Source organism: Rosa rugosa, chromosome 7, assembly GCF_958449725.1.
Source record: "Rosa rugosa chromosome 7, drRosRugo1.1, whole genome shotgun sequence".
Lineage (NCBI taxonomy): Eukaryota > Viridiplantae > Streptophyta > Magnoliopsida > Rosales > Rosaceae > Rosa > Rosa rugosa.
The window spans coordinates 38,037,016-38,062,106 of NC_084826.1; the positions used below are offsets into that span (position 1 = coordinate 38,037,016).

Here is a 25,091-nt window from a genome sequence, read left to right on the forward strand (position 1 = left end):
GGTTTGCCTAAATATGCAGGTGGTGGTTCTTTTTTTTCTTGGGTCATGAGTTGGAGTTTCGGTGGTTTCAATAGTTTCGACCTAACTATGTTGGCGTATTTTGCAAATTGTTTATCGGAGCAAATATTTCACTCATTCAAACTTAAAAAAAAAACAATTTAAAAAAAAAAAAAAAATTCCCTTAGCCCACCTCACCCTAAACACCTCACCCTAAACATCTTGAAGGGTAGGGAGTTATTTAAAAAATCATGCTGCCAAGAAGAATCACTCCACATAATTCACATGTTATTTTATCCAACGGTCCAGAACCTTGTTTGGCATGCTGAATAAATAAAAAGGGTTGAAGTGTATGAACAAGTTGGCACCTCCTAACACCCGCCTTAAAAGAATTTTTTTTCTGCTGTTTTAGTGGGCCTCAGGTCATCTAATTATGAAAAGAGAAGCAAGCTACAAACTGAGCCAGAAAAGTATAGTGCAGAGAAGATAAAACCATGATACAGTAATACATAGTTCATCTTGAGAAACAATACACATCTTCTCATGACATACATCTCGTGACATGATAAATATTGAAACCGAGTGCACAATTCATTGCCACCTTGAACAGAAACTCACATTTCAGATTGAAGGAAATCATGCTATTCTGGTGTTCAGCCAAACGCTGCAATGAGGAAAGCCTTATAAATACTCATGAACTTGGCCACAAACGCTGAAAAGAAAAATGATCCAGAAATACCATTAGAGAACCAAAACCAATGCCGTTACACGTGTTTGCAAGAGCATAGGCTAAGAGGATGGGGTAATTATCTAATCCTATTCAGTGATGATGGGATAACAGATAATACTATAAAGAAAGCCCTCCAAAATGGAAGAATAATACAGTGGGTTACTCTTGCAGATTATATCTATCTGAATGGTTAAGCCAACACACGCTTACCTCTGGGTCGTGTACAGAAAATAAGAGGTCCAATTGACAACATTTTGATTTTTTTGTTGTGGGGTCAATACGAAGTTAAACAAGAATTTACCTAGAAACACTTAAATGACTGAAAATGAAACACATTTTATACTAACAAAGTAACACAGCAATATTTATTGTTTCCTCATTTCTACTCATCATTATCTCACACATCCTCCACAAATGTAAAGTACCTTCGAGGTGAAATATGGCTTTCTGCCCAAGACGCATCCTATGTTCCTGTAAAGACAAAAAAAAAATTATTATTATAAAAGAAAGGGTAAATGACAATATAAAAACATTTGACTACTGGATAAATCAAATCATAACTACTCTGTTCCCAAGCTGATAATCACTACCCTGATCTAGACAATGACCTGTGAGTCTACTACTCAAGTTAATGCGTTCGTATCAGTTATCAGACAAATTGGATGAATTAGCCAAGAACACCATTTCTGCTATAAGCCTATAACTGACCAACCTTGTTCTCTCTATGCCTGTTACCACTTAACCGTACAGAAAGTAACACTAGCAGAAATTGAAGAATTGTTGTTATATTTTGTACTTTTTCTTTATCCCTTGTTTTCCCCTTTTTTCTTGGACAACGATGAACATTTATACCCCAATCACGACCTAAACCCAGTACCATATCATATCAGGATTGATGACCTGATTTATTGATTAATTCCACCTAGAATTGAATAAATCATAATCCGGTATTCATCATCTACCATGACTCATGAGAGAGTGAGGGACAAAATGAAGGAAAATGAGTATCAAAAGTGAACAGGCAAGTGCAATTAGTGCAATATGTTTGACTTGAGACCCCATGTGATGAGGTCAGTATGCTAATTATCATGTTTTCTTACCCATGTTTGCTACAAAAACTTATTCACGTGCACCGTGCAGCCTGCTTTGCAGGCTAATGATCCAACCCATGTTTTCTTATTCAAGGCAATACATATTCCTTATTCTTAGAAAACAAGAAGTCTTACTAAGGTTTGAATGCCTATCGATGGAAGATTACTACGCAACCACAATTTGTCCCAATAAGGGAGGAATAACCATTCCTAATCCTAATTGATGAGAGACTACTAGAAAGCCTTGTTGTTGGCTACAGACAATGAAACGGATGATTGCCTAAAAATAACAGGAACTAGTTTTGTAATTACTATAAAGGTATTGATATGAATACATATAGAGGTGTTGGGCTCAAAGAATCAGTAGCAAGTAGGGGAAAGCAGTTGGGGCCAGGTGCTTGCTGGCAAGCATACCAACCCAGTAGGAGGGTGAGAAAATCCCAGTACAAGGAGATTGTGAGATCATATCACTCTAGAAGAGAGTGAGAAGACTATTGAAGGGCCAGGTGTTTGAGGGAGAAGAAAAGAAATAAGGGATTTTCCAATGTTGTTCTTTCCAATTGTTCATCACGCCTTGGTGTTAGAGGATTGGTAAGATTGTTGTACCCGTCATTCAGTAGTGGAAGAGATTGTAGTTCCACAACCACAGTATTTCCTGGTGTTCTGTAAAGAGAAATCCCCTTAGTCTGTTGAGTTGATTTGATTTCCCATTCTAATCCATCATGTGACAGTGCAACAGAATGTAAACTCACAGAGATCAGAGATGATACAGATGGCAAATATATACAACCTGATCTAATGAAATTTCTGTTGATATGGGAACTGATATCTAATGTAAACTCAAAACGATCAGAGATGGACAGAGAGCAAGTAAATGCACATTGCTACTGACATGGGAATTTTTCATTTATTTTTTTTTTTAAGAAACCAGACTTTAATTAAAAATATAAAGAACAAGTTGTCCACTTAAAAACTAACAGACATATCAACACTAAAACAGAGAAACCCACATGTAATAGTAACAACGCAAAAAAGACCCAAATGTATACACATTGCTTGCTGATATGAAATTAATTAGTAACTTACATAATATGCTGCCCAATGGCAGACCTCATGCTTCAATTCTGCATCCAATTTCTTCAATAACTCATAAAGCAGCCTCTGAGACAACAGCAAATATGAGTTCAAATCAGGTTCTTAAAAAAATGCAGGAAAAAATAATAAAGAAATTATCTAACCTTCTCGACAATGTCTGCAGGAATACAACTCAGAAGTAGCTCATAAAACTTTTGCTCAACATGATAATGCCTAAAGTAAATAGGTGAAACCAGAAATTGTAGAAAACAATAGTAAAGTATCTGTACCTTAAGAATGATCTCTGGAGGGATACAATTAACAAGTAGCTCATACAACTTTTGCCGCACCAGATAAAGCCTACAGCACAGACAACCAGAGAAATGAGATAAAATGAATCATCAATCATCTATATAATTAGAAAAAATAAAATGGAAGAACTTCAACTCTCAAAATCATGAACTGAAAACAAATTTTTCTTCTCTGAGCATTAAGTATTCATTTTTCTCATCAATCACCAACCTGAGCATTTTTATGAATAAAGATCATTTATCAAATCATAGAAAAGTAGAAAGAGATGCACAAAGAACAAATATCCACTTATATATTTGTGAGCAGACAATAATCTTTCATGCAATGATCCAGCACAAGGAGACGTTAATGATCTCGTAGGACAGGGCTAAAGATTTTGACAGCTCTATATCACTCAACTTCCCTTGAAGATGTAAGCCCAATAAGTGACTCAATAATCTATTGAAGAAATCATTGCATTACAATCACGAGTGAGAGGAGAAAAAAGAGAGAGGGGGGGGAAGGACAAGCAATTCATCAAGTCAAAGGTATTCCCCAAGTCAAGGCCAACAACAAATTTCAATATATGAGAAAAGGAAGAATAACCAGTGAGATTACACATTTCTAATGAAACTGAAAGGAACCGCTATCTAATATCCTTAAAATTCCATGCATTAGATTGTACGGCACACTTACTCCTAATGGTTGAGCACAAAACAGAGTTTGCTATAGTGGGAACATCCAAAACGATTTTCCTAACAATTCTTTATAACCTTTCAATAGATTTCCCAGAGAAAGCACTCCTTTCTCCTTTGTTGACTGCACAAGACCCCAACTAGTTATGATCTTTTGTCTCTTCACTACTCTTATAGAAAAGGGAATTTCCTCCTTTGTTTCTCTAGCACCATCACTACTTAATTCAACATTGTAATATATCTTATGATTCTTTTTTAAGCAGGAACAAATTTATTTACACAAAGCAAAGAAAAAACATGAATGGAACATCTAACCAACTAATAAAAGGAAAAAGAAAAAAAGAAAAGAAAAGGCTATAAATGGTAAAACATTAAGCCATTGAATACCTGTTTCAAGGTTTTTAGAAAAGGAAAGAAATCTAAAACCCTATGGGGCAGCTTGCTCCTGGGTATTTGGGTTTTATGGATGGGGTGTGATCGAAGAACTTTTTAGGATATCAGGGTCAGGAAGCGGAAGGGCTTTGGGATTGAGTGCAATTATGGTCTGCTTAAGGTGCATTGGTTACTGCTGTTTTAGGGCTTATTCCCTTTCTTCTATTATGATGAATCTGGTAGCTTTGTGACATGAGGCTGTTTCTTTGTAACCTGTTGGTTTAGTCTCTTTGAGCTTCTTTTTTTTTTTTTTTCCTTTTTCTTTTGTAGAATTTTGGTAGCTCTAGACCATAGGCTCCTTATTCACTCCTAGTGTATATTTCTTATTAGAAAATAAAACTTTGGTTCTTCTTTAAAATCACACATAAATAAACAAATCATGAATAGAAATTAAATTGAGATAATTTTTTAGTGTATGCCGTTCTCACTAGGCAGATGGTATGTCTGCCTATGGGAGACCATATTTTTATCAGTTTTCTGAGTTGGATTTGGTCATAGAACTAGAACAATATATATTTCAAACTAACAGAAAAGGCTGAAATATAGGCAATTATTGTAGGATGTAGAAAACCTTTTTGGACTCTGCTCCTTCATTATATCAGATACAATTTCTGAAACATATTCCTCCCAATCCATTGAGGGAATTATTTGGTTACTTGTAAAGGGATACCTACAACCACATCAATGGAACACAGAAAGAACAAAGCTATCAGGAACCATGCCATGTCTGCATGATGCACATAAGAAAAAGAAGGGGGGAAAAAATGCTTGAAGAATAAGAATAATTAAGGCACTCAACTGTTGAACATGACAAGTTTCTAGAGACAATATAGCTCTCCTTAAGCTCCTGTTTGATTTTTCAGCTATATGAGCAGCAAATCCAGAAGGAAGTTGAAGCCCTTCTTTCTTTCCAATGAACTCCAATGCCTTAACAATCTGACCCAGAAAATTTCACAATAATTTAGTAACTCAGGTACGAATTAACCATGAGGTCAATATAAATGATAACCTTTTATGTTACACAATCAACTCTACAAGTTAGAAGCCAGCAACTCCAACCTGTTCATCTGCTGGTGCATTTATTCGCACATTTAGACACCGTGATCGGATTGCTTCAGTAACCTTTGAAGAACTGTTACAGCATAGTATTAGGCGGCAATAAGCACTATATTTCTCCATAGTTCTTCGAAGAGAATGCTGTGCTTCTCTTGAAAGTTTGTCAACTTCATTCAACACCAAGACTGACATCGAAAAAATTCGAAGAGGATGTGGTATCAGTATAAAAAATTTAGTGTTAAAACAAGAACTCATACAGCTGCAGTTAGTTAGTTCCTTTTGAATTTTTGGTGGGAGATAAAAGAAAATCCCAGTTTAAAAGAACTCTGCAAAGGATGAGAAAACAACATGAACGAAAAAAGCAATTCATTCAACGAAATAAAACAAAAACCCAGCTGCGTACTGTTATAGGACATACAAAACACATAGTCCTCTAGTATACATCAGACAAGAGTATCTTTTTCTTTCTTTTCTTTTTGAAAAAGAAACAGCTTTATTGAACAAACAGCAGCATGATAAAATAAAAGTGGACATGAAATCCACAAACAACGAGGGAGAAAACACCAAAGACTAGAAAGAAAAACAATAGAAGCTCTTAAATTGAAGCAGGAAAGACTCCCCAAAAAAAAAAAAAATCTAAGCCTAGACTACAGCAGCCCTCCAGTGAAACATAATCGGACAAGTGTATCTTCACACACAATAAGTAAAAGGACTCAAACTTACTTTTATATCCTTTTTTCCCTTTTGTGTCAATGGGTCTATTTTTAGCCATTTCCTTAATTATCTCTTGAACAATGTATCTGTCCTGAAAGCCTGCATCACTGGGGTTGAGTTCAATGTGATTGGTGCTTGATAATGTAGTCAGCTCTATGTCAATGGTTCTACTCCCAGCCTAAGATATCCAGAGAAAAGTTGTAATTAAATGTGAGTAGTATAAGAATAAGCAACTGCATGATGCACCCATATACCATGTGTCAATAGGTGCTAGTAACAAAACAGATATCAACACTACGGTGCCACCTAAATGAACAATTGTTTCCAAGCAACATGAAGAGTAAATCAATCACGTCAATTAAAAAGAGGGCGAAACAAACTTACATCAACTTTCCATGTCCTGTTTTCCACCTTCACCTGCAAACCAAAATCAAAAACCGTCACCATGTACCCAAAACAAAGACTTGAAATAAGAGGTAGAGTATAAGAAATGTGACCTTGTCGGCGCTGGGTCCGAAAATCTGACGAATAAGGGCGATGATTAGGGTTTTCTTGCCGGAGCCGGAAGGCCCGTAAAAGAGCAAATGGGGGCAGTCCTGCTCCGCGACCTGCACAAGAAGAAGCTCAAGCTAAGAAACCCTAGAAAGAAATTGGGAATTGAACAGCACTACTACTAGACAAAAGGTAGAGAATTGTACAAGTTTCTTGAGGTTTTGCGCCGTGTCTTGGTGGACCATTGCCTGGTCTAGGGTTTTGGGTCTGTACTTGTCTACCCACAGCATCTTCGATTCTTCAGAGAAGGAGACGGCAAAAGTGGCGGGAAATCGTGCTCTCTCTCTCTCTCCCTCTCTGCAGCTTTACCTTTTTCAATTCTGATTCTACCCTCTGCTTTCATTTCGACTTACTTATTTCTTTCGGCCCCAACCGTAACAATTGACTACTGGGTGGGCTTTCTTGGGGCAAGTGAGGCCCAACAATCTACTGCTTGGGTGGGGGTGGGCTGGAGAAAAAAAAAATTATATTAATAAATAAATTATTAATTTTTTTTTTTAGGGGAATTGAATGAATGAAATTCATAGATGCTTAACGATCAATACAATCAAACTGAATAGTGTCCCCCACACTTGGAGGAGCTTCTGCTAAAAATAAAGACCATCTATATTTCTAGCTAACTGTGCAAGTAGATGAGCCACCTGATTGGCAGATCGTCTAACATGAACTAGAGAAGCATTGGAGGGCAAAACCAAACTTTGTTTCAGGTCCTCCACAAGAAAACCCAAATCAGAATAATTTGCAGCACTATTAGAAACAGCATCAACCAACTCCAAGCAACCAGTTTCAATCCGAATCAATAAGAAGCCTTTTGCCCTAGCTAGTTGAACCCCATGAAAACATGCAAGGAGTTTAGCATGTTTAGCATAAGACACATTCTCTTGGCTATTTAAAAATCCACCCATAAAGCTCCCCTCAAAATCCCTAAACGCTCCTCCTAGACTAGCCTTAGCAAAAGTAGAATAAAATGCCGCATCAACATTTAGTTTAATGAATCCTATCGGTGGTTTCTTCCATCTAATAACACCCCCAGTATTCACAAATAAATGTTGAGAATGATTAGCTCTATATTCTTCCCACCACCCTGTGGATAATGTCACCAGCTGTAATGGAGGTTTAGAAGAATTTTCTCACACCATTTCATTTCTATTCTTCCAAATTGACCATAGCAGCATAAGAAGCAAAGAGAATGAGCTTTTAGCCAACTTACTAGACAGGTAAGACAACCAATCAATTGTTGAACCTCCGTACCTTGCAATCTCACAAGGCATGAATGGGTGTCTCCACCTCCTCAACACAAAGCGGACACTTTGTATCAATCTCAACCCTACGTTCACTCAACCGACTCCTAGTTGGAATAATATTGGCACAGGCCTTCCACACACAAACCTTAACTTTACCAGGAACGGGTGCATGCCATATTTCTTCCAAAGAGGAGCAGAAGTGTTAGGAGGACCAACTCCCAATAACTGATCCCTAGCCAATCTGTAAGCAAATTTTACTGTAAAGAAACCTCTTTTTTTAGGAGCCCAAGTCTATCTATCAACATGTCCTCTAGAGCTAATAGGTAGAAGCAAAATCTGATCAACTATATGAGGAGGGAAAAGATTATGAAGCACTGGAATATCCCATTGCCCTTGTCCCCTCAACAAGTCCTTAACAAACATATAATTCAGATCAAAATAAGCACTCAAATCCACACCATGCATGTAACCACAGATCTTGCCATATGAAAGTAGACAATCCATCCCCAGTTTGCCTGTGAATTCCAGCCTTCAGAACTTCTCGAGCCTTGTGAATGCTTCCCCATGAGTAAGATGTAGAAGTAGCTAGATCCACCTCCCAAAAAGAACAATTAGGAAAGGGAAAATCGTCCAAACAGTGTCTGAACTTTTCCAGACTATTAATTTTCATACCTATACTTTAAAAAACCTCAAAATAGTACCTGAAGTTTTGGCCCCGACCCAATTTCCGTACCTAGCAACAGTAAAATCGTTAACAGAGTTAACTTTTGTAGGGTATTTTTGTCCTTTCACTATTCATCCTCTTCCTGGTTCGTGTTCTTCCTCTCCAACCTCAAATCCTCCTCATCTTTCTTCCTATACTACATCATTAACATCCGCAATTTTCATTTTTCATATAGAAAAAAGGGTTTTACCCTCTTAAACCCCATTTGACATTTATCTCCCACTCCCAGTGTCCTACTCGCCGACCTCAAATCCAAAATGTTCCTCCTCCAGTGGCGTTGCGCCTCCGCCCTCTCCATACCCCTCCAGCTCCGCCACTACACCCAATCTGCCGCAGCCGCTCTCGTCGACGACGATTCCAACCCGGAGTCCTGCTCTGCTAAAAATAGCACGCAATTTAAAACCCTTTTTGTTGTCAAGTTGTAGTAGTGAAAATAAGGGATCGTTCTACGCCAAGGATCAAGGGTTCACCTTCAATTTATGTAACCTAGAAAACAAAGAAAACTAGAAACTATAGTAAAACAAATTTAAAAACACAATTGGGGGGATTGTTGATTAATTTTGCTGAAAATAAAGTAAGAACAAAAGATGAAACTAAAGTAAAGTTTGTGAATATGATGATGATCAGTTAGGAGTTCGTTATCCACCACTAAACACAATCCAAGTTCCAATTTTTCTTGCTATGTTTATTACTAAGTCATGAGAGAGAGATTGACCAAGTTACAAAGCTAGAAGCAAGCTAAGTACCTTATATTACTTCCCTATAATGTTCTAACAAGAACAAGCGCCGTTATTAGAACCTTTTGAAAACATGCAACATAGAGATCACAAGCGGCTCCTACATTTAGCAAGTTCTAAAGCATTAAGCACATATGGAAGGATGTCAATCTAAGTGTACAAACTAGTACAACAAGCGTGTCTAGTTGCATTCCTCATCTTTGGTACACACCTAGGCGAGAGGTTTTACTACTTCGGTTAAAATCACAAAACTATTAGGTGAATTGCTATTTAACCTAGCACCAATTACATGCATATCCTATATGTTTGCAACCACATAAAACATACATATAAAAGATTCATCTAATCCAGAACCAAAGAACAATCTCATCGACAAAGTAACTAAAACATAGAAATTTATTATGAAACTTGAACCATAGTTTAGGGCTTCAAACTAGCCCCTAACACAAAAGTATTTAGCTACTCATTGTTCTAAGGTAAACACACAGTAACATATTGAAAATAAAAGGACAAAGTCGCAGAAAAAAGGGAGTGAAGAGACACGGTGGATGTTGCTTGAAGATGGATGTTCACGGTGGTGGTAGACGGCGACTTTGGCGGCTTCTTTTCCTTATGCTTGTATGGAGCTTCGAAAATCAGAGAGCTAGGGCTGTTTTGAGGCGTGAAATCTGTATGAAATGGTCTCTTTGATGCAAAGAAGCCTCCTATTTTTATTGTTTACAAGCCCCCTAGTTTTTCTCCTCAAAACCGGGTTGAGTTCTCCTTATTCTTCTCCAATTCCACTTGCTTAGTTGCCACACAATCTTCTGAACCTTCCTTAAGTCTTTCTAACCATCTCTTGATAAGTATAATGCAGCAAAAATCCAATAAAATTCGTCCCAAAATCTGCCAAAAATATCTTCAGAAAATATAGCCTTTAATTCACTTTCCTTTCTCAACTAGGATTGATTTTCCTCTCCATGTTTGACAGGGGTTCCTGGCAGATTCGAAGGTGATATTCTGCCACATAATACTCCTGATGTCACTCTTCGAAAACGTACAAAAACCTTCTAGAAAGCTTCTTGAAACGTGGCCCAACAACGATCTTGAAAATGCTTCGCAGAAAGACTTGTCAGAAATTCCAGATTTTCCTTATCATCTGCTCATCTTTGCAGCATCATAACTAATGCATCCCACCATCTTTCTGGATGATTCTTGATTCTAAACTTCTCTACAACATATATTCTTCAAATCTGGGCAGAGAAATTTATGATTTTCATCCTTTAAGTTCAGTAGAAAAGTCCTTGAAAAAGCTTCCTGAAAAGCTGATGGAAACAGTCTTCTCTGGGTACCAACTTTGAGCACAGCCTCTGGCTTCCTCTTTATCATTCCGGACTAAATCTTTGCCTGAAGTTATAGTAGAACATATGATCTTCAAATGTTGCTAGGCCTTTCTTCATAACTCCACTCGAAAGTTCTTCAAAACAGCTTCCCAAAACAGAAGAAAATAAGGCAGATTCTAATACTCTGTTTTCTGCTTCTCTGCAACTGTTTTGCACAGCAACTCTCTCCATCTTCTCTTGAGTTTTAGGACCAATGAATGATCAGAATCCATGCTTTGCATCACTGCTTCATGTGAAGTGCCTTGATTTCACCATTGTAGCTCTCTTTTCTCCTTAACTGCTCCTCAAAGTACCTAAGAAAATAACAAAGTTAAATTGATCTTTTTAAGGAATAAACTAAGCAAAAGTATAAAGGTTTGAACTATAAATTCGATGCATTTTATGCTCCTATCAAGTCCTTCCCCAGACCCGACCCGAAATACGACCAGACCATCCTTGCCGTCCCGCGCTTAGTCTCCGGCAAAAGCATCGCCGCGAAAGAGCAGAAGGCCGGCCGCGTCCCCGGCATCATCTTTGAGTAAGAGGACGGCCAGCATGGCGGCAACAAGCGGTTGATCTCCGTCCGCACCAACCAAATCTGCAAGCTCCTCAATCATCTCGGCCGCTTTTTCTTCCTCTCCCGCCTCTTCCACCTCGAGGTCCGCTCCGACTTCGATGCAGATGACGTCGCTGAGAAAGTCCACCTCTTCATCCAAAGATACCCACCATTCCAATTTCTTCCTGAGCTTCTTAGGCTCACTGTTGGTGCTCGGAGAAGAAACCCATTCGATATTAGGCCTCTCTTTCTTAATCTCACTCCCAGTTACCAATCTGATCTTATCTCTTTTTGTGCAGTAGTAGTGGTAAAGAAATTGGGTAGCTTTAGCCTTTACTATAATCTTCTTGCATAAACCCAAAATGCAGGAAATTGTGCAGATTTTCTGGGAATAGAGCAAAAGAGAAGGAAATTGGGTTTAAAATTGTTTGATTTTTGTTTCCAATTTATCGTTGTCTTGTGTCATATCATAAAGATATAGAGCCAAATTGATTTTCGTTGTTTCCAATTGGGAGGAGTTGTTGATGAACGTTGAATGAAGACGAGAGAGAGAGAGAGAGAGTCATTGTATTTTCACGGAAGGAGGAGTTCAGTAAGGAGCTTAGTAAGAAGAAGAAGAGGGGTTTCGATTCGGGTTGTGGTGGTAGAAAGATGAGGAGGATTTGAGGTCGGAAAGGAAGAACACGAACCAGGAAGAAGATGAATAGTGAAAGGACAAAAATACCCTTCAAAAGTTAACTCTGTTAACGATTTTACTGTTGCTAGGTACGGAAATTGGGTCGGGGCCAAAACTTCAGGTACCATTTTGAGGTTTTTTAAAGTATAGGTATGAAAATTAATAATCTGGAAAAGTTCAGACACTGTTTGGACGATTTTCCCATTAGGAAAATATATAGCTTCATATATCCAGCTTACTAAAGAATCAAGATTCTGAATGAACATCCAAGCCTGTTTTGCTAACATAGTGTTAATGCTCAGAATACCTCCACGAGGTGTCGGCTTCCGATAACGTGGACGAGGGTCCAATCTTCCGATATGTTGTGAATTCGCAAAATCCGGCTATCTATCAAGAGAAATACAACAGCGTCAAGAGGGGAGACCGCGGTTGGCCGTCTTCGCTCCTCCGATGCTAAAGTTAGACGATGTATTTATATTGACAAAGTAGCGGTAGATAGCTATTAAATGCGTAATGAATGAAGAAAGAGAAGTGGACCTTTTATAAGTGGAATAGTGGGTTACCTTAGTCTCGTTTTCGATGTGGGACTAATATGCTTCAGTCTGATGACTTTTCATCCTTTCCACAGGGACGACTTTAGGTGGCGCGTGTCGGTGCGTCGAGGCATGTTTCGGCCTGGACCTCGTTTGTCGGTGAAGGTTAGCTTGCTGTGTTTCCGGAGGCTACATCATCAAGGCCCATCCGACAAAGTGAGGTGGTCTGGTATGAGTGCTGATTATGGCCGGCAGATACCATGTATGTACAAGTCCCCCAAGTCCCCAGTCAATGAGAGATTTCTTGGTTGGGGAGTTATTGTCGCTAAGGTAGAACCTTAGGTTACATGTTGGGCGTAATCACTGCGTCATCAATTATGGCCTCTGTCTGAGCGAACGCTTATGCCCTTTCTGGTGGGCCCCTGCCGGGCCCTCCAGGGAGTCCCCCACTCCCCAGGTAAGAAAGACCTCTGTTTGGTTGGGTGATTGTTTGGTGAAGGAAGCTGCTTGACAGCTTGAGGCGGCGAGTAGCGATCCCAACTTTTCAGTGCCTTAGTGTCGGGAGTTTAATGGCCTTATCAGTGGCTGTCGTGGGCTATGTTAACGCGTCCCTTACTCTTTCCCGAAGGAGAAAAACTTGACTACATCGCCTCGTAGAGGTCGATGTACCGATAAATAGTGGGGGTGTCCATTGCTGGATACCTCCCCGTTATGTACGGAGTAACGATGTTGGGAAAGTACTTTTGTTAGCGGTTAAGAGGGGTGTTACCCTGGAATGAAATTGGCTTACCGCGAGGAGGTCCGTTGTCGACAAACATTTGTGCTGGCTCTCCAAAGTTGTTGGTGCAAACAGGATGTTGGCGGTTCACAAAGGATGTTGGCGATGGAGAATGGGTTTTTGCGATGAGTATAGTTTTCTGGAGTATTGGCTTTGTAAATGTTGACTTTCATAGTGTACAACCTTAGCGGAGAAACATTGTTGTTGTCGGAATATGATGTTTCTTAGCGGTGGGACTAAGGTGTTAACGGTGGAACGAGGGTGTTGGCGATGAGCCATTTGAATTTTTACTTGTGCTAAGATTCGGAATGATCTTCTGACAAAGTAGGTGACACGTGGGGGTTAATGATTGGGATGGCTTGTGTCGGGGTCGTCGTTTCGCAGCCCATGTCGTTTCGCAGCCCATGTCGTTTCGCCATAAATGAGGCATTTATGACCTCGTGGGTGTTTCACCAAGGCGATGTCTCAGTTAGTGGGGGTATGTGGCGCAATCTCGTGTGGCGGTTACTTTTTGTCGACGGTGGAGATTTACTGAGTGAGTTTGTATTTAAGGGGGAAACGAAGTCGTGTTTTCTTCACTTTGCCCTATTCTGCAAACTCTTCTTCGTCTTCTTTACTAAGAGAGAGAGAGAGAGAGAGAGGGAGAACCAAAGAGTGAGTGAATACTGACGATCAAGTGAAGGAGCAAAAAATTCAATGGAGAAACTAATATTGTCTTCGCCTGAACTGTTTTGCTGTTCTTTTGTGTTCGTGTTGGCAACGTTGAGGTATGCCTTCCTCGTCTGACATTTTGTGTTCTTGTTTGGGTTTTGCCTTCTTTTTTTTTTTTTTTGCGAGTGCCTGTGCCTTGTAGGGGTCGTACAAATGTATGCTTGTGTTTTGATGTGTAATGTGTTTGAGGGTCTGGGAATTTTCGGTTTTCTGGGGTTTTGTTGGATTTTTCTGGGTTTCGAACGATTGTGTTCTTGAGTGAGTTCTTGTGGTTACTAGCATAGGGTAGGTTTAGACCTAACTTGACTGCTAACTTCTAGGTTAGAGCGTTTGTGGGGTATGCCAGACGTTATCAATATTTCAAGTAGCGAAGAATCTGCATCTGACGTGTCGTCACTTAACTTATCGGAGAGGGACTTTATTGATTCGTTGCGTCGTCCTACTTCTGCAGGAGATAGTTTCGAGGAACCGCTAGACATAACGCCGCTGCAAACCATTTACCTGCCACGATTGGCTTCGCGTTGGAGTGATGAGCACGAGATTGTTAGTCAAAGTGAGGAGGCGGAGAGGTCCGACAATAGTGAGGGTAGTGTTGGCTCTTTGGGTCAAAGTGACGAGGGGGTTGGAGTTGAGGAGGGGCAAAGCTCTCGGCCTACCAATTTTTCTTGGACCCTCAGCGACCGGGGTGGACGAACCTTCCTCTACCATGTCGTGGCGGAAAATAAACAAGCTACCAGAGCGATTCCGGCTTCCCAGTATCGTGAAATTGCTGCCGTTACAAAAGGATGAGAAAGCTACCGACTTAGCGGAGGGTTATGCCTCTATTCATGAAGCCATCCTCCACCACTATGTGAAACTGCCGTTGCCAAGGACTAAAATATAGAATATTGAGGAAATATCGATAGTTAAAAAAATGAAAATTTCGATGGAAATATCGAAGAAATTTCGATCTAAGTAAATTTTTGAAAAAAATGATGGAAATTTAGAAAGTAACATGGAAATCATTAATGAATTTTCATGAAATGTTTACATGATCAGTTATCTATAGTATTTCAAAAAAAGTGTTTGATAAACTTAATTATATAATGATTGTAGTAATTTAGATTATAATAAGATACACTGACATGACAAAAAAATAAAATTCTACATGAGAAATCTCAAAATGACTTAAATAGGAGATTGGAGAGTTAATTATCAATTATAATAATATTTTACAATTAAATAGATATGTTAAAATGAATATCGGTCTTCAAACAAATAGGAAAACAAGTAGAAAATGGTCCATAGAAATACATAGAAAAACTTCTTCTTCTTTTAATAGAGCCAGATGTTTACTAGTTAGCAAATTAGATAATCAGAAGATTTATAAGCATGGAGGGAAAAGACTATAAATTTTTAAAGTTTTCCTCTTTAGATGTTATACAATCTAGTCGGATTGGATAAGGACAAGGGCTAGTTTTCATGAGGTATCAGGTTCGAACTCCAACCTCGTCAAAATTTTCAGTCAAAATACTTTCTGACCAACCCACATATCTCGAGAGGTGACAATAATCTCAGAATTTCGGGAGAATATCAGGAATTTTGGGAAAATTTCCAATATTTCTGGAAATATCTCAAAAATTTTGAATATTTCTGGAAATATCGCGAAATTTCGAAAATTTCTCACGATATTCTCTTGGTAAGTCAAAGATATATCGAGATCCTAAAAAAAGGGAAATTTCGAGGATATTATCGATTTTTCAATCCTTGGCCGCTGCTTCCGAGTCTGCAGTATCTGCTGCACGAGCTGAACGTTGCGGTTGGCCATGTTTCCATAAATATGTGGAAAATGCTGTTGGCCTTGATCGCCTTATGGGACTTGTCGGGGTGTGAATTTCCTACGGTGGCTGAGGTTTTATTCTTTTACGAGTTGACGTACAATAAGAGAAAGAAATGCGGTGGCACCGTGAAACTGACTCGTCGGCTTGGAGCTCTGAAACTTCTGGAACATACACCCGATTCTTCTACGACATGGCGGGCGCCGTGTGCATTGCTACAGAAGGTTGGGAATATTACACAAGGCCTAAAGGACCCATGGCTCTGCGATTCATGGTTCCGTCGAAGTTTCAAGCGATAAAAGGTTGTTGTTTGATTGCTTGAAACATGACTTTGTACTGAGTGTTCCTTTTTGTTTGTTGACTTTACCGTTATCTTTGACCATTGTGTTTGCCTCGTTATGTGATAACTTGTTTGTGTGTTTGCAGAGGGCTGGTGACAAGACCCGCCCCAGATTTCACCCCGAAATCTGAGGTGGCCCTGCGGGGCCCACCTTAGAAGAAATTTTGCCAAAAATTTGGCAGAACTTCCCCTAAAGTGGACAACCCAAAACCTGTAGAAAGAAAATTTACACTTCTAAATCACCCATCCTTATTCTCCTGGAGCCACCCTGCTCCCCAAATCAACGTCAACCAAATTCACAACACACAAATCTCAACTTAATAACCTTAATTCCTCAGGTAATCAGAGCAATTCTAATAGAAAGGTAAATGAGGAAAACCAAATTCAAAGGCAAACGCGGAAGCCATGCTGTTGACTATGCCTCGACTCCATGTACGCCCGACCTCAACTAATTTCACCTGTACACTGGGCATTTGAAACCGAAGGGCCCAGGGGAAAGTAATTGAAAAACACGTTAGCGTGAGTGGACAAAAATAAATAATTTAATATGAATAAACCAAAATAAAACTTCATACTTTCCCACATTTTTCGATATATAAAAAAAAATCCGGATGCATGCAACATTTATAAAACACTTAAGAAAATAACCCGAAACACGTTGAACTCCAGAAAACCGACTAGCCCCGCTAGTCACAACAACAGAGTAAAAGATTGAAATTTCAATACTCGAAAATATAAGTCCAGCCCCTCTGGTTAAGAAAACTCAGACTAGTCCCCGCTAGTCAAAAATAGTATAAGTAGGGGAAGATGATAGCCATACGAATAAGCCACTCAGGCTTGGTTGGGTGATAGCCTCCCAGGCTAAAGAACTCCCATAACTCCCGTAATATACCCTTACGCCACTAAGTGTAGCGATAGGATACTGGGCTACAGAATTACTGTCACAGAGACAGTAACCTGCGCCACAAAGGCGGAAGGGCTGCGCGGTGATGGGATCACCGCGCCACAAAGGCGGAAAATCAATGCTAGCATGATAAAATCACCCCTCAGTATGGCACAGGGAAACATAACCGAAAATCCAGTAAATCCAAAATACATAAGGCTTCCCCCATCTCTCGTAAAAGAATTTCCAACGACGTGTCCCACAAGCCAAAAGTATCTCCAAATCAATAGCAAAAAGGCGAGAAATAATAATAAATCGTAATCCCCGTAAACCGAAACAAAACAAATTCTAAAATCATCATCAAGGCATTCCCAATGCCAAAATCAAAAGTCGATAAATAAATAGGAAAGATCAATAAATCAACGGCGTGTCCCACACGCCAAAATATTCTCGGGTCAATGATGAATAAGCAAGGAAGTTCAATAATGAACTAATATTCCATTTTGGAAAAATACCATGGAAAATACTTGGTTGAAAAACAACATAAATTAAAGTTTCGAATCCGAGCATAACAAAATTAATATCCGAAATTCACAACCGGAATAATTCATAATCACTTCATGAAAATCATTATTGAAAGCAAATCCATGAGATAATTCGAAATCAAATTCCGAAATCAATTCATATGCTCGAAAAGTAATATGTTAATTAAATAAAGCATTAATTCAAGGAAATAAACGCATGCATCATTATTTAAAACAAAAGTCCACTCACAGTACTATTCCGACGGTCACGTATATGAGTTCCTCTATCGAGCCAGAGCCCGGTACGACATCCTGTACACGATTATATTCCGTGAATAATTATTCAACAATTTAATATGATTCCTAAAATCAATTCCTCATAATTACATCCCCACTTCTTCTCGGATGCAACCCAAATTATACTACTAATACCAATTCGTTAATTTAAAGGTTCCAAGGCAGAACCGAGAGATATCCGACGGCCGGATTCTCGTAATTCGATAATCGAAACCCTAAACTTCAAAAATTCATAATTAATTCCAAGCTTCTCCAAAATTCACCAAATTTCATATACAAGCTCTACAATATTTATAGGATTTAATGGGCTAAAAACTGGAATTAAAACACAGCCCAACACGCCTCCACGCGCCACCCACAGTGGCGGCGCGTGGGGCTCACGCGCCGGTGGCCACCACCTCCAATGGCCACCAAATTTGGACAGTAGCTTCTACTCAACAAACCCAACCAACTTCCTAACTACAACATCATCCAATTTTACCTTGAAACAGTCGAAACCGGCTGATGAAGTTTTTCCAGAAAAAACTCAAGAACCCTAGAATTTGAAATCGTCGATTCGACCTCCACACTGCAAATCGTGACTCAAGGCTAGGGGGGAAATGATCCTTGGCAAAAACCGCACCTTCGACGCCAGTTTGGTGGCCGAAGACGGCCGGAATCGGAAGATATTGCCGGAAATCCAAATCTGCTACAGTTTTCTTCAAGCCGTCGATTCTCACCTTTCCGGCCAAATCGCCGTGACTCAAGGGTACTAGCGTGTAGAGGAGAAGGAGGCGCGCCGGCGATGGCCTGCAACTCTTCCCCAGGTGGCCGGACGGCGGCAAAAAATGAAGGAGAAGGAGAGAGGCCGATGCGGGGGAGAATAGAGAGGAAGAGAGAGAAATCGGGGTAGGAGGGTAGGTTTCCCGAAATGGAAACTTACCCTGGTAACTTTCTATATATATAGAAAGTTACCGTGAACAGTAACTTCCACATTTTAAGGCATAACTTACGCATATGAATTCCGATTTTTACGTACCACATATGCCCGCGCTCGGGTTAACGTCCTCTACAACTTTCATGAAGGAAATTTTCTCAAATTTTGGCCCGATCAAAAAGTCAACTTTTAGGGCCACTAAAAGTACTTAAACGACAGTAAAAGTGAAAATAACGGTCGTTTACCGTCCAACTAACTTGTAAATTGGTAATTTAAGATACGGGACGTTACATTCTCCCCTCCTTATAAAAATTTCGCCCTCGAAATTTCATGCCGGTTAGAACATAAACAGCACAGCAATTAATTCAAAAATATCACAATCTCGAAACTTATCACTCTTCCCTTAAATTAAACTTTCCTTTTCGTAACCTCAAATCGGCAATCAACAAAACTCTGATGATCTCCACTAGCCCTACATAGGATATTTCCACCCAACTGTATGACAAAACCTCACAACTACATCATTACAGATACAACATTGTTGAAAGTTCTCAACTCTGTATATACCAGATTCTTTAATGGACTACAATGTTTCCAACACTAGTTAATACTCCAAATCTGGTTCAAGAATTAATCAACTAGAAAAGAATTTCAATACTTGAAATAAACAATTCGTAATCTGAAACCTTGTCCGTCACAATAATTCAATCAATTCCATAGTAACCCCGCTGAACTTAACCATCCCACAAGGAAAGTTTACCCCCATTCGTGATTGAAAAACCTTATGTTCAAAGAAACCCGTAAATGATTCGAATATGTGAGCAGGAACACATGGTAGAATTTCGAGAATAAAGACTTATGGTTAAACCGAGGTCGGTGACTGGAATGAATCATACTTTGAGTACCACATAATGGAAAATTGACTAGCGTGTCAAGGGGAACGAGATATTGATGCAACAACTTATAACACATGCAATAACAATTTCTTTCATAATCCCAAAAGACTTATCGAAGGAAAACCCCATTCGATGCTGTCGGAATCTCAAAACTTGTCGACTCTTCCTCTAGTTAAGTTTTCTTTTACAACCTCAAATCAACTACTTTAACAATCAATAGAATCTCCGGCAAACCCAACAACACAAACAAGAATAAAACATGCTTATAACCCCAAATTAACAACACTCAAGTCGAAGCACTTGTCTTGCCTAATAACGTAGCAACACAATCTCACAAATACATGAATTTCGGCGTCAAGAATTTCGTGTCCGCCAATAGCCCAAATGACGCAAGGTATCAGCATCACAAACCATTCGGTTGGAACAGTAGCATTCACAGAATTCTCATATAACTCGTACGGGGAAGATCTAACCCGTTCACTAACAACGTCGTGAAAATACATTGACCCACATTTAATACGTTCTCAATTCGTACAGGGGTTTGTGGGAAAGTCCAACTGCTAATAAAACACCATAAGATGTTCGCAGATACCCCACAAGTCTAAAACAACCAATTTCCTTAACCACCACAGGACCACACTTTCATTTTGTCCGTTTGTGCCTAGATTTCTGGTCAAATGTCGTTTACGTAAATATCCCACAATTGTCAAAAGTAACGTAGGATAACTTTGATTAAACCGATAAGTTCCTATTCAAATAGTTTCTTCGACTATCTTAAGACAATACTCTTTGAGTGCGACGTTTCCAATCAGGCTTAAATTCTTGTACGAAGGCTGCTACCATAGCGTTCCACCCTTTTCTTTGTGTTTTCAAATTGTATTAATCCAACAACCAACAATAAACTACAGACTACTTAAACATAGCCATCCCTTCATCCTTGACTTAAAATTGACATTTTTTGGCAACAACCGTCTATTACTGAGCTGACAAAAAAATAAGGTGGTTAAAGATCCACTCTCCTAATAATACTTATTTAACAAAAATTCTAGTTACATCGACAACCTCAATTACCATACCACACGAACAATTATTACATCCAAAAATCTCAAGCCTCATCTTAGTTCCTTTAATAGAATCTCATAAGAAACAATGAGATCGAAAATTTTCTGCATAAATTACTCCTTTTTTTAAATTAAATGTAGACAGCAGCTTATCAAATTCAATCAATTGTTATGCAACTACTGCGGACCTATAATTTCTCAAACTGCAAATTTTTCAAATCCACGAGATCAGAAAAGATAAAACCTTATGGAACAGAAACGAACCACTTTTCCCCTTTTTGCATAAATTTTTTTTTTTATTCCCATTACATTCGAATAGAAAGCTAGAAGTCTGCAAATTCACCTTTCTAATAATCAAACTTTGCTTTGACCTTCCAATGGTCCAATCAATATTCAGAAATTTCACAATTCTACAAGGAAAAACCCTTTTCAAGAGAACACTGGACGAAACACAATCCCACGAAATTTAAAAACTTAGGCTCTCGTGAGTAAGAAACCGAGGTCTTCAAATTCAATTGATATTTCTAATATAGAACTGCTTAGCTCAAAATGGAACATAATCTCGAGGAATGTTTTGGCACTTAAGATTTAGTCCCCCTCAATTTATGCACATAGTTCGATCTTGAGATATGCAAACACTTTTATGCCAACCTCATATTTTCCGTCCACACAATTCTGCTAATACCCGTGCTTTGGTGACCATATGTCAATTACACAAATCCCCTTCCTAAATTCTCGATTAAGGGTCACCACAGGACAGAAATGTTAATCAAGGTAAGAATCACAATTCAACAGACTTACCTATTCCACATATACTAACACCAGTGTAGAAAGAACTCATTCAATTTCTCCCAAATCAAAACATTTAATACAAGTACCCAACGCAAACAACAAACCATCATTCACCAGGTCTTTCTCGAATAAGTTGCTGGAGAGAGACGAAGGACGCTCGTCCAACCTTGTATCAATTAAGACAACACTCGAATCTAAAAGTGATCTTATAGCATGACAATCCAATTTCTCAAATTAATCGTCCAATATGCTGAATTATTTCATTAACAAGGCAAACCTCAATATGCTTCACCCAATATAATTAAACAAACTGGTCAATTCTTTAACTTCAAATATTTCCCGACTTCAAAGATTTCCGGAACCAACTAGAAACTTATTTCCATAAAGTTACTCTACTAACAATGCTTATAAAGTCACTACCAAACTGTCGATCAAAAGTTCCACCAAAACATATCGCAATTAATCTCCAAGACTTCACTAATCAAAACTCGAATCACATTCCGTATCATAAAGTAATCCCACTCGAAATACTACAAATATCTGGCGATGTCATCTTAAAAAAAATTCTCTGATATTACAATCCACCATCTCGATAAACATATAAATAAAAGGACACCTGTTGGCACGATATTACATACTAAAGGTTGATTCTAATTCTACTAGTTAGAAATATGGACCGAAGTCATAACTTTATAGCAAAACTTTAATCATTTCCTCGATTCCTCAAACTTCCACCACATATTAGCTTCAAAAACCCACTCTTTATCCGTTTTCCCATACATTTGACCAATTATAAATCAAAGTATCTAGAATTCACATTCTTCTAATCCAAACAAAGCTATCAATTGTTTCAGTCAAGTCAACAACCCCAAAATGACTCGTTCCACATATAATCTCCTATCTACTGTTATCACCTCCACTCCTTATTTACCATCCTCAGTGACCACAGTCACTAGAAAACATGGCATCCAGCTATACAACTCAGAATAATTATTCAATTTTCCTCCGCTGTCTACCAAAAGGTAATACGTTCACAATTCCCACCTAAATTGTCCAATTGAAGAAATTCCAGTCCAGATTTACCTACAATCGGTTTCTTGCACTAAGATTCTCAAGGGACCTCCCAACCACTTCCCAAAGTATTTTATAAACTGCTCTACAATCAATCACCTCACAACACACGTTTGCTTAAACTTGGTTCCAAACAGAACCACCATAATTACCGATTCTATTTCCACCAACAATCATGATTTTGAATTAATTACAGTCTCTAAAGATAGGTCAAACCGTAGTTGCTCATTTCCAGAAATGAAACACACCATCACACTCCGGTCTCGTACCCTAAACCATGTTCCAATAATCCGTTGACATCGAGGAAAGGTTACTCCCAACATTTCCTCGAATCACATTTCATAGCACAACACAACCAGGTAGAGTGCTATTACCCTACCACAACCGGACAAGTATAAGACATGAAGACAATCTGATACACAGTGAAGTTCCTATGAGGTCGGCGTACACGAGGCATAGTACTTGAAGGAAATACCCACTAGACATGTACCTTACACACTGGATGAATACCACAGCACCGAAGAGTACACGATGGGGAACCGCTGCAGTCGGGCCATCACTCGGGAGGTACTGGGCAACACCTAGTATATAAGGTAACAGAATAGAAACGAGTCTACAGAATCTGACAACCTAAGGCTCTGATACCAACTGACAAGACCCGCCCCAGATTTCACCCCGAAATCTGAGGTGGCCCTGCGGGGCCCACCTTAGAAGAAATTTTGCCAAAAATTTGGCAGAACTTCCCCTAAAGTGGACAACCCAAAACCTGTAGAAAGAAAATTTACACTTCTAAATCACCCATCCTTATTCTCCTGGAGCCACCCTGCTCCCCAAATCAACGTCAACCAAATTCACAACACACAAATCTCAACTTAATAACCTTAATTCCTCAGGTAATCAGAGCAATTCTAATAGAAAGGTAAATGAGGAAAACCAAATTCAAAGGCAAACGCGGAAGCCATGCTGTTGACTATGCCTCGACTCCATGTACGCCCGACCTCAACTAATTTCACCTGTACACTGGGCATTTGAAACCGAAGGGCCCAGGGGAAAGTAATTGAAAAACACGTTAGCGTGAGTGGACAAAAATAAATAATTTAATATGAATAAACCAAAATAAAACTTCATACTTTCCCACATTTTTCGATATATAAAAAAAAATCCGGATGCATGCAACATTTATAAAACACTTAAGAAAATAACCCGAAACACGTTGAACTCCAGAAAACCGACTAGCCCCGCTAGTCACAACAACAGAGTAAAAGATTGAAATTTCAATACTCGAAAATATAAGTCCAGCCCCTCTGGTTAAGAAAACTCAGACTAGTCCCCGCTAGTCAAAAATAGTATAAGTAGGGGAAGATGATAGCCATACGAATAAGCCACTCAGGCTTGGTTGGGTGATAGCCTCCCAGGCTAAAGAACTCCCATAACTCCCGTAATATACCCTTACGCCACTAAGTGTAGCGATAGGATACTGGGCTACAGAATTACTGTCACAGAGACAGTAACCTGCGCCACAAAGGCGGAAGGGCTGCGCGGTGATGGGATCACCGCGCCACAAAGGCGGAAAATCAATGCTAGCATGATAAAATCACCCCTCAGTATGGCACAGGGAAACATAACCGAAAATCCAGTAAATCCAAAATACATAAGGCTTCCCCCATCTCTCGTAAAAGAATTTCCAACGACGTGTCCCACAAGCCAAAAGTATCTCCAAATCAATAGCAAAAAGGCGAGAAATAATAATAAATCGTAATCCCCGTAAACCGAAACAAAACAAATTCTAAAATCATCATCAAGGCATTCCCAATGCCAAAATCAAAAGTCGATAAATAAATAGGAAAGATCAATAAATCAACGGCGTGTCCCACACGCCAAAATATTCTCGGGTCAATGATGAATAAGCAAGGAAGTTCAATAATGAACTAATATTCCATTTTGGAAAAATACCATGGAAAATACTTGGTTGAAAAACAACATAAATTAAAGTTTCGAATCCGAGCATAACAAAATTAATATCCGAAATTCACAACCGGAATAATTCATAATCACTTCATGAAAATCATTATTGAAAGCAAATCCATGAGATAATTCGAAATCAAATTCCGAAATCAATTCATATGCTCGAAAAGTAATATGTTAATTAAATAAAGCATTAATTCAAGGAAATAAACGCATGCATCATTATTTAAAACAAAAGTCCACTCACAGTACTATTCCGACGGTCACGTATATGAGTTCCTCTATCGAGCCAGAGCCCGGTACGACATCCTGTACACGATTATATTCCGTGAATAATTATTCAACAATTTAATATGATTCCTAAAATCAATTCCTCATAATTACATCCCCACTTCTTCTCGGATGCAACCCAAATTATACTACTAATACCAATTCGTTAATTTAAAGGTTCCAAGGCAGAACCGAGAGATATCCGACGGCCGGATTCTCGTAATTCGATAATCGAAACCCTAAACTTCAAAAATTCATAATTAATTCCAAGCTTCTCCAAAATTCACCAAATTTCATATACAAGCTC

At 39.0% G+C, this 25,091-nt stretch overlaps 1 protein-coding gene across 2 annotated transcripts; it reads right to left on the minus strand.

Annotated features, from left to right (window-relative positions):
* Positions 1–448: 448 nt before the first annotated feature.
* On the minus strand, positions 449–6,972 carry LOC133722551 (replication factor C subunit 3). Of its 2 annotated transcripts, XM_062149433.1 has the most exons (12): positions 6,779–6,972; positions 6,578–6,688; positions 6,465–6,497; positions 6,090–6,258; positions 5,370–5,551; positions 5,110–5,246; positions 4,882–4,980; positions 3,183–3,252; positions 2,905–2,979; positions 2,425–2,481; positions 1,153–1,198; positions 449–709 (listed from the first exon to the last, which is right to left on the minus strand). In XM_062149433.1, exons 1-10 carry the CDS (start codon positions 6,860–6,862, stop codon positions 2,428–2,430), a joined length of 1,014 nt encoding a protein of 337 aa, XP_062005417.1. In that variant the 5' UTR covers positions 6,863–6,972; the 3' UTR covers positions 449–709; positions 1,153–1,198; positions 2,425–2,427. The 2 variants fall into 2 exon arrangements, with proteins under 2 accessions (XP_062005417.1, XP_062005416.1); XM_062149432.1 differs by lacking the exon at positions 2,425–2,481 and having other exon boundaries at positions 6,779–6,970.
* Between the last annotated feature and the right edge of the window lie 18,119 nt (positions 6,973–25,091).

Bases quoted from the DNA above. Each gene is read 5' to 3' on its own strand.
- LOC133722551 (XM_062149432.1), bottom strand. From the start codon at position 6,862: ATGCTGTGGGTAGACAAGTACAGACCCAAAACCCTAGACCAGGCAATG. The intron at 6,259-6,464 runs GTAAGTTTGTTT...TGGATATCTTAG, and splicing joins ACAGGACATGGAAAGTTGAT to GCTGGGAGTAGAACCATTGA. The intron at 2,980-3,182 runs GTACAGATACTT...CTGTTGTCTCAG, and splicing joins CTCCAGAGATCATTCTTAAG to AGGCTGCTTTATGAGTTATT.